The sequence below is a fragment of the Temnothorax curvispinosus genome, unplaced genomic scaffold (genome assembly GCF_003070985.1).
Source record: "Temnothorax curvispinosus isolate PA1 unplaced genomic scaffold, ASM307098v1 QBEX01010458.1, whole genome shotgun sequence".
NCBI classification, from domain to species: Eukaryota; Metazoa; Arthropoda; class Insecta; order Hymenoptera; family Formicidae; genus Temnothorax; species Temnothorax curvispinosus.
In genome coordinates, this window is record NW_020220238.1 from 37,490 (window position 1) to 46,826 (window position 9,337).

Here is a 9,337-nt window from a genome sequence, read left to right on the forward strand (position 1 = left end):
GGTGTACGTATGAGTAATCATATTAAGCTTTTTTTATAAGAAAATGGTATACGCCACTGTTCTTTTCAAGTTTAACAATTTTTAGCTCTTTTTTTTTAATTTTCGAACTAAAACTCTACAAAAACTACCTCTAGTGTTTTTTTTTTTAATAATGCGCCGCTTTCGAGATAAAGTAAAAAAATTGAAATTAAAAATTGAAAATACAATCATGTGTATCAATACTGATTAATATCATTACTGGAGAAAATAGTTTTTAATGCACGGTTCTTACATGAAAAAATATTAAATTTGAATAAAACAGGTTTAAATGTTTTCTACATTTTCGAAATTTTCATATTTTTTCACAACTTTGACACTGTATTTTGAAAACGAAGCAGTTTAGGGCATATGTTTGTAGGAATTTTCTTTCTAAAATAAGCCGCAGGATATCTCTTTCAATTTTTTCATACTTACTTAGAAAACACCCTGCATATATGTATATTGCACATATTATTGAATATATCATTTACGTTAGTTTAAGAGGTGACTGACGAAATTGCCGAGTGCTTTAAAACTTACCAAAGGTTAATTAAGAACTTGTTATTTTTGAAGTAAATTTTTTCTTTTTTATTCTTTGGTACATATAAATTATAAAAATTCTTTTCGTTACGTGTCTGTTCTATTGTCTCTTTTCCTTTTTACATCAGAAACCTTTGTCAAATTATTCTAAAGAATCGTTCGATCAATTTCATAAAATAGTGTTATTTGTCATTTGTAACAAATGGAAAATTATTAATTTATGGCTACCGTCAGAAGCCACTTGAGCTCAAAGGTGCCGAAAGCCGTTGCATCTTTTTTCCCTATATTTTTGAAACCAAAAAAATTTGTTCTTTTTCGAAGAACCTCTTAAACTGCAATATGTTACGAGTAAGAAGCAAGAATATATTTTGTCTCACTCTAACTTCTTCCAAAAAGAACAACATAAGCTAAAAGAACTTTGCTACTGAATCGTCTTGGTGGGAAATATTCTTACTTAAAATTGTCATCCGTGTCAATGCTATTACATCCGTCGGACAGTCCTAAGATACAGAGAGCGCATTCTTTGATGACCTACAGGTAGGTCAAACAGGTAGGTCAAACAGGTAAGGCTACCTAAATTACACAATGATTTTCGGCCGCACAATGCGACCGTGGCGGGTCTATTTTGATGCACTGACCTAAGCGGCACTTGCCAGGGCACTTGTCGCAGTATATTAACAACGATAACCCGCGGCGATCTTTCGTTCGTCGATAAGTGGAATCTCAAAATAACGTTCCGGGCCCGAAACGTGCCAACAAAGAGACCGCGTATACACGAGTTCCGGTTCTTCCGGAATCTCTTTCTTCAGTCGCCACGTCCTAACCGGCCTAACTGGACGATTCCGTTGGAAACTGGGGGGAACTTCTCTTCACTTTTACCGCGTGACGGACGGAAAAGTGCGAACTACGCGCGCGCGCGCGCACACACACCCGTTTTTCACGCGTGCTTACGTAGCCGGGAGCCGCAAAAACTCGGGACTCGCGATCTCGCATCCACGCACGCGTTTTACGGCACTTGGATTATTTCACCAGTATACCTGTCTTACGGCAAACAGGGAAAATAAATGCAAAAGCAATTTTGGTTCTTCAAGCGTTTACGTCAAACTTAGACTACTAATTTTCTAATAATTCCGTAAATCTTAAAACAAAAGAGAGGAGGGAAAGAGAGTATTTGACATATAATTCGTAACGCGACAGTGTCTCCTTTTCAATTCCTTTCTACATTTGTACATTTAAAAAATCTAATTTTTTGTATAAATCTCTAAAACAAGTTAAATTTTAAACTGTACTTTTTTTATTTTTTATGTATTTATTTATTTATTTATGTTTTATTTAGTTTCCAAAGTACCCCCCAAAAATTTTATAGCTAACGGCGCCAATGGTGTCGCATCTCTCGGTGTTGTTAGAAATGTAGACTTTTGATAAAACCTAAAGCTTTATAGACGTTCACACAGATTGATAGGAAAAAATCCGATATATAAGTTCAAATTTAATCTCGCAAATATAAAAAGAGCACATTAGAACTTTATATCACATTTATTTAGAATTTTAGAGATTTCCTAAAAATCGTCTAGAGGAGGATCCTGACGCCGATACGACGCTCCGCAACTCTGATTTCTGCGACTTCTTTCGTTGTTTTGCTTTCTCTTTCAGAACTGGCATGCTCTAGTTCGTCCGGAGCGGTCCGTCCATCTATCGGTGGACTATCTTTTGTCGGCTTGAGACTTTGATTCTTTTCTCGATCCAATCGAGCCGAACTGGCGAGCGTATACCATAAAATCGGGAGGAAGGGACAAGCGAAGGGACACGTAGCAAAGTTCACTTTACTCCGTTACACGAATATCTTTATATTTCGCCACACAGCAAATATCAATCAGTATATATCATAATTCAATATATTTTATATTATAAATAGATATATATTATATGTATTATATATATAAAAAATAGACATATAATTATACAATGAGTTTGGTGAAGAATGTATTTTGTGCTAAACTCGAACTGCATCTGAAGTTCGATGATCCCAACAAAGCGCAACGTATTGTGCACTTTGAAATAATAATAAGCGATAAAGATTCAGATTATTATCATTATCGAGTCTTCTCAAGAGTATATAAAGAGTATATTAAGCCCCTGAAAGTTTAATATATAAAAATATACGATTACTCTTTACGCGGTTTAACTCGCATAGCTCTGGCAACATAATTTTAGCGTTGGATTATAAATAATGTCCAAATTATCTGGAAAAAACAGATTTTTACGAGTAGTATTTCTTAATTTCCTTAAGCAAGAGCGGCTCCGTCGTTTCATTTATCTCCACGAATCTCTTGTTGGCTCGGCTAAAGTAATAAATGTCGCCGGTGTAAATGTCGAACCACAACGCGTGGATGTGCAGATCGTGCCTCTCCAGGCGTTTCTTCAGGAACCCGTACGACGCGATGTTCTGGAGCTGCTGCAACGTGTTGATCTGCAACAAGACAAGTTTCCTCGAGTGTCAACGAGACAGACGACCGGCGCGGCGGCGTGGCGTCTCGCTCGACCGTGTACTGACTTGCGACAGTTTGTCCTCGATGGCAAACTTGTCCTCCGGATCGATGTAAGCGACGAATTTTCGCAGCGGCGTCTCGGCCTGGAAGAGGATCGGCTCGCGGAAACCGGCTACCTCGAGATGCTGAAACTTCGCCAGGCTGCTGCTGGCGTGCGCGCACAGCCACGCTCTCAGCGGCGACATTCTCCTGTTCGTCTGAAATTCGGACGGCGTTATCGCTCGCGAAGGCGAAACACGCGAGAAAAGAAAAAGAAAGAGAGTTTATCGCGGACGAATCGGGAAACGCACTTGCGACGCGAACTCCTCGTCCCGTAAAGCGTAGAGCAGATTCATCGCCTTGCAATCGCTGTGGCCGCAAACTATAACGTGCCTTATGTCGTTCACCACGCATCCCAGCTCCAACGCCGCCGATTCGCACATGGTAAATTCGTCCACGAAGTGCTGTGAGTGCGGCACGACATTACCGGGGTTTCGGACTGAAAAGGTAAACTCTGTTAGGCCGTCCGATACACGTTGCTCCTTCTTCGGCTCTTTCGTTCCTTCCATGAGTGATGGATGAATTGAGAAATTCGGAAACCCCACATCCAGTAAAAAAAATATCCCGAAAAGCACAAAAATCCGTGCAAAAATCGTTATGCTAAGAACAGTATCTTTAGAATCATTTTATTACAAATATATATGTATAAAGGAGATACAAAATATAATATGTTTAAAAATATATACATATAACAAACGAAAAATTAAATTTAAAAAAGAAGATACTAATTTGAATAAATTGGTTCTCGTGGTTCTCCTGATTGAAATAAAATTTTGATAAATAAGAATAATCATATGTACACAATCGAGATTATTACATCGAATGAATGTTGTACTCGTTCTCTCGTTAGAGGATCTGATGTTGTAAGGAGCGTACTTATTAGAAAAAGGGAAAAAATGCACTGCGATGAGATCAGAAAAATTAAAGAAGCAACAAGGGGTTACGCGATAATGCAACTATAATAGATCGTACCGACAAACATGTCTCCAACGTTCGTTTCCGTAAATCTAGTTGGGATCATCCGGGAGTCCATGCAGGTAAAGAACACTGCCTTTGGCTGTGATAGGAGTAACAGACATCAAATTACAAGCTGTGCTAACAATACTATATAATATACGGCATAGGGCGAAAGTCTTTAGATACATTTTTTTTTATGTATAATACTATATGTATATATCCGACTAGTCCCATTTTAAGTGGCCACTTAAATTTTAGATAATTTATGAATTTATTTATAAAGATATTTAAAGAATTTATAAGATTTAATCTATTAGATGAAAATATTAGATTTATTAAGATGTTCAAAGTATATGAAATACAAAGACATCTCTTCTGAAATTTTTTAAAATTTTTTCTTTATATTGTCAAGAGGAGGGAATCTAAAACAGTAGGGAATCTAGAAGACGTTTAAAAAATATCTAAGACGTCTTTTTTAGACATGCGTGCTGTTTGGGGAGGTGTATATAATATAAATTGAATGTTATACATACATATATGGGGGAAGGAAAGGCTATTTGAGTCAATTAAAGAATTATACATAAATTAAATATAAAGATACTATAAAATTAAAGAAACAAATTATAAATATTTATAATGAATTACGAAATCATTGCAAAATTATATTGTAGTAACATATTATATTGTAGTAACATTAGGTCTAGATAAGTACCTAATTATTCCTTCAATCATTTATGTGATGTTACTAATATACTTTTAATCATGCACCAGAAAAATAAAATTAAAAATTTGGATAAAAAATTTTCAAGACAAGAAACAGCTTGTCAATTTCCAGGGTATAGGAAGTAGCTTTTTTAGTCAGGGGGCTTTCTGGCTTTTTGTCTTGAAAATTCTTTATCCGATTTTTTTCTTTAACTGACTTAAATTATAGCCTCTCTTAACTATATTTCACAGTCGCAGTTTTAGTGCACTTTTAGTAATATCGGCAAATATTCTTTGACATCCTAATCAAACGAGCATACTCTATTGATAAAAACAAAACCTACTATAATTAATATTCAAAATATATTCCATAGTCAGTAAGATAGATGTTCTGCCTGATATCTAAATTACAGTATTATCAATAAAGCTACCAATATTTCCCTGACATAACAGCATAAGGTAAATACCCTGTCTGTCGATATCTAATCTACGTAAGGTACTCTACCAGTAAAAGCAGAACATGAATTTTTCCCTGGCGAAACACCGTCAATAAAGCAAGTGCGGCAAGTGCCATGCCATCATTAGATACGCGTACTTTAATCAACTATTGGTCAATCGATGGTTCGAGGTCATAACACGGGCCACTGCATTTAAAACGAATGATATATTATTATTATTATTAACCAAGTCGTATTAATTGTATTAAATAAACGGAGTTGCAAGTTTGTTTTTGACAGCCCACACTGTCACCTGATGTATAGGGGTGGTATCAACAAAACGCACGTGGACTCGGCGTGGCAGCGCGAGAGATACCTGTCTGTACCTATATATCGAAAGAATCATCACGCGAGATTTTTTTCTTTTAACGTAGTATGGAACGTACCTCGGGATGGTCTTTGACTTGTTGAAATTGCTTCACCATTCCTTCCCGATGGCACTTCCTGTACTTCATGATCCCCTTGAGTATTCTGTCCATCGCGACAATCGAGCGATAACTGTGGAATAAATCGCAAGAAACTCGTTTTCCGAACGTGAGGACAGCACACTATTCCGCCATTTGGTAACTGACGGCGGGAAATTTAATTTCCCTCTGATCTATGATAGGAACAAACGCCGAATCTTTTTTTCTTTAATTCAAACTTCTTCGACTTCATAAAATACACTAAAAACTAAAAAAAAAAAGTTTGAATGAGTATGTATAACCTATATTTAAAAAAAATTGAAAACCAGGTGGTTTCCAATGTAAATCCATTTTACTTTTAGAATCTATTTCATCGAGACTATTTCTATCGATTCTAATAATTTTAAATAACTATATTATTCGACGTAGAAGAAATACAAGTCTACAAACAAGCCTATTCGTGGTTATAATTTATTTGCACATTTAAAAAATACATCATAGTTTCGTTACATCTCGTATGTAAACCTTGCGTTTAAGGATGTAAACATACAAATACACCGTACAATCCTTCTCTACGAAATTGACGTTAACCATTTATCGACTTTACAACCATAGCACGATGCAACATAGGCTGCACATCCACTCGACAGCTCCTTTTATATTTGAGAACAATCCTCAGTAGTAAAAGCTAACAAGTGAACACATAATTAAGAGCGGTTATACGTATCTGTTATCTTCATCGGATAAGCTTCTCTACCGTCGTGAATCATTTTCGAGAACAGAAGCTCTCAAGTGGACGTTCAGTCATCCATCGTGACGCATGCAGATACAGAAGAAAGACATATGTTTACGATAACTTATCTAACATTCGTTGGATATTATTGCAACATGATTCGAATCGCGAATGATCCTTTAATCGAAAATGTAAAAAAAAAAACCCGATTCCAAATGAAGCGAGAATATCGCGCATAAACGGGAACTGTTCTACGTCGATAAATCGCAGATGCATTATGACCATATTACATCCGCAAGTAACATGTGGAATGAATTTATATTGATACAGTCCTAATATACGGCCTGAAATACAGCGATAACCGTCAGCCTCTTTCGGACACGTCGATTATATAGTTGTTTTGTCATAAAAACGCTCACGTTGAAAGCCACGGATTGTATATACTTTGTGACTCCCGATCTCGTCGACAATCGTATCTTTTCCCGCGATTGCGCTTTATTAACGATACGATTCCAGAAAATTCAGCAATTGTTAACAGAATGGACCCGGGTGACGATGCGCCTGGGTCGCGCCGACTTCTATCTGCTCAACGCCGAGCTCTGGCTGGCACGCTCCAACTTTTCGAAGTGCTTCCGCGCGTTGCGTATATTGATTAATGTCGCCGCGGATGCTGAAAGAAGACCGCCACGTTTCAACGTTTTCATTGGCATTTTCAACGCCAGGTTTCATGCAACGTGGAAAAATTCAGATACTCACGTATAGTTGGATCGGACATGATGACCATCACGTATGTATTTGAGGTAAATATATCGATGAAGGCCGCGAAATTGGTGTTTCTAACTTCCATACTTTGAAACTGCGCCGCCAACTTGCTGCAAAGTCAACACAAAATGTCTCATCTCGTTCTTCCCAGGTAGCATTAATGTCTAAAAGACATCATAAAGATGTCTTTAAGATGCCAGAAATTTTAAAGATGTCTTTATGATGTCTTTTAGACATTAATTGCTACCTGGGTTGTTAAGCCTGTATCAGACTATAGATTGGGATTGAGAGATTGGATTAAAATTTAATCAATCGGAATAAAGAAAACTAACCTCAAGTTTAGTGAACTTTGCTCTAACTGGTCAAATTTCAATCCATAGTCTAATACAGACCTTAGACCTGTTACTTTTCCGCGTGACTCGTACTTACCTACAACTCAGTTTGAATTGCTTTATTATGTTGGAAACCTTCTCGAAGCGATGAACGTCTCTGTGAAACTGTCGCTGGCAATGACTTATTACTAGGAAGGTCGCTCTTTCAAACAGAAGAACTTCGTCCGCGTCGATAATATTAGCAAACTGATTCAAGCTTTGTTCAAGTTCCTTCACATTGGGGATCAGCATATATACAATGGACGACCATGCCCTGCAATAACAATTTAATGAGGGTTTAATAGCACTTGTCCGCTTTAATTGCACTTTTATTCGATACATACCTGTATAACGTTTCGTCCCATATGCTCGTTCTGAAGCAGGTGCACTCTAAAGGCAAGCTCAGTCTTTTCAGATCTTCCTCTCTTTCCCGGAAAATGTAGTCGCGCTGGTCCTCCTGCACGAGATCCATTTTGTGAACCAGGCAAAATATCTTCGCCTCCGGACTATTCTGCAGTATCGCCTCTAAGCAGCTCTGGTAATAATGCATATCTTTGTCCAATTCCCTCGACTCAACGTCAAAGACATATATTAACACCTCCACATTTCTGAATATGTTGTCGCGTTGCGACGCGAAATAATTCTCCATGAATGCCTCTTGCCCTCCGCAATCCCACAAGTTCAGGACCAGATTGCCGAGAAAACGAACGTGGGAGTGTTCTACGTCAACTGTAATAAATTGCGTTGCATTAGTCCCTCTTTCGGCGACTATTTACCGTAATATACGTAGCTTACTTGTCGCTCCTAGACGATGGGTATCGCGAGCGATGTAGTTGGCGAAGATAATGCTTCGCATACTTGTCTTCCCGGACCCACTCTTGCCCATTAACAGCACCTAAATTGGAGCACGTTATTCATAAAATTGCCTCGCAGGACAAAGAAGTGTTTTCCATACGAAATAAAACTTATGCGAGAAGAAAGAATGCAATTCCATGCGTTTTAGTAATATAAAGAGAAAATGTTTACCTTCTTCTTCATCTTGAATGAGTACCGTTGGTTTCAATGGTTTCAATAAAGCCTTCTGGAAAAAGAGTTTCACAGTACACGCTGGCTGGCCTCGTCAACTGCCGTGTTTGGCTTATCAACTGCTCTCCGCCACTCCGCCCTAGAGCAAGGATCGCACGCAGTAATACACTCAACCTATACGGCCTACGGCTGCTTATCGATGCGCCATGCTCTTAATGCGCTGGTAACACATCCACATGCTAGCAACACACATCACACACATCAAAGCGACAACCACGTCCGTGTGCTTGTGCTGTCGAGCGTCCGAATGTTTCCGAGTCTAACCGAAGTACAGCGTACAGCCACCTATACATACAGGGTGTCGCGAAAGAAGTGTGCGTGTCTCGAATCTCGATCGATCTGTATGAATGAATCTTCCATGTTGAGAAAGGTGATTAAATTTGCTTGTTTATTTAATAAACTTAATTAACGGTGTCCAACGAGTTGCGACGTAAAGAATTCCGACAATTATAAGAACGTAATGCGAAATGTATCACGCAACATATCCTGAAGACTTTGAATTTCATATCCGCGTTCACGGGACCTGCGACGAATCGGGAGAAGTAACGTTATATATTACACGAATAAACGATTTATACTTTGGATATAAATGTCATAAACAAGCGTCTGGTACTCGAAGAGTCTAAACGTCGCCGCTTCTTGAGTCTGCACGCGAACAGTTTGACATGAGCAGGAAATG

At 38.1% G+C, this 9,337-nt stretch overlaps 2 protein-coding genes across 2 annotated transcripts; both read right to left on the bottom strand.

Annotated features, from left to right (window-relative positions):
* Positions 1 to 2,504: 2,504 nt before the first annotated feature.
* LOC112460359 (beta carbonic anhydrase 1-like) lies at positions 2,505 to 5,841 on the bottom strand. Its single transcript, XM_025025000.1, has 5 exons — positions 5,689 to 5,841; positions 4,119 to 4,203; positions 3,398 to 3,585; positions 3,113 to 3,304; positions 2,505 to 3,028 (listed from the first exon to the last, which is right to left on the bottom strand). Exons 1-5 carry the CDS (start codon positions 5,779 to 5,781, stop codon positions 2,819 to 2,821), a joined length of 768 nt encoding a protein of 255 aa, XP_024880768.1. The 5' UTR covers positions 5,782 to 5,841; the 3' UTR covers positions 2,505 to 2,818.
* Positions 5,842 to 6,163: 322 nt separating this feature from the next.
* LOC112460360 (ras-related GTP-binding protein A) lies at positions 6,164 to 9,237 on the bottom strand. Its single transcript, XM_025025001.1, has 6 exons — positions 8,599 to 9,237; positions 8,368 to 8,467; positions 7,917 to 8,301; positions 7,631 to 7,846; positions 7,196 to 7,311; positions 6,164 to 7,109 (listed from the first exon to the last, which is right to left on the bottom strand). Exons 1-6 carry the CDS (start codon positions 8,608 to 8,610, stop codon positions 7,018 to 7,020), a joined length of 921 nt encoding a protein of 306 aa, XP_024880769.1. The 5' UTR covers positions 8,611 to 9,237; the 3' UTR covers positions 6,164 to 7,017.
* Positions 9,238 to 9,337: the final 100 nt, after the last annotated feature.

Bases quoted from the DNA above. Each gene is read 5' to 3' on its own strand.
- LOC112460359 (XM_025025000.1), bottom strand. From the start codon at position 5,781: ATGGACAGAATACTCAAGGGGATCATGAAGTACAGGAAGTGCCATCGG. The intron at 3,586-4,118 runs GTACGATCTATT...TTACCTTTTCAG, and splicing joins CGTTGGAGACATGTTTGTCG to TCCGAAACCCCGGTAATGTC. The intron at 3,029-3,112 runs GTCAGTACACGG...GTCTTGTTGCAG, and splicing joins TCGAGGACAAACTGTCGCAA to ATCAACACGTTGCAGCAGCT.
- LOC112460360 (XM_025025001.1), bottom strand. The intron at 7,847-7,916 runs GTATGTATCGAA...TTGTTATTGCAG, and splicing joins TGGGACGAAACGTTATACAG to GGCATGGTCGTCCATTGTAT. The intron at 7,110-7,195 runs GTGAGTATCTGA...GTCTTCTTTCAG, and splicing joins CATGTCCGATCCAACTATAC to CATCCGCGGCGACATTAATC.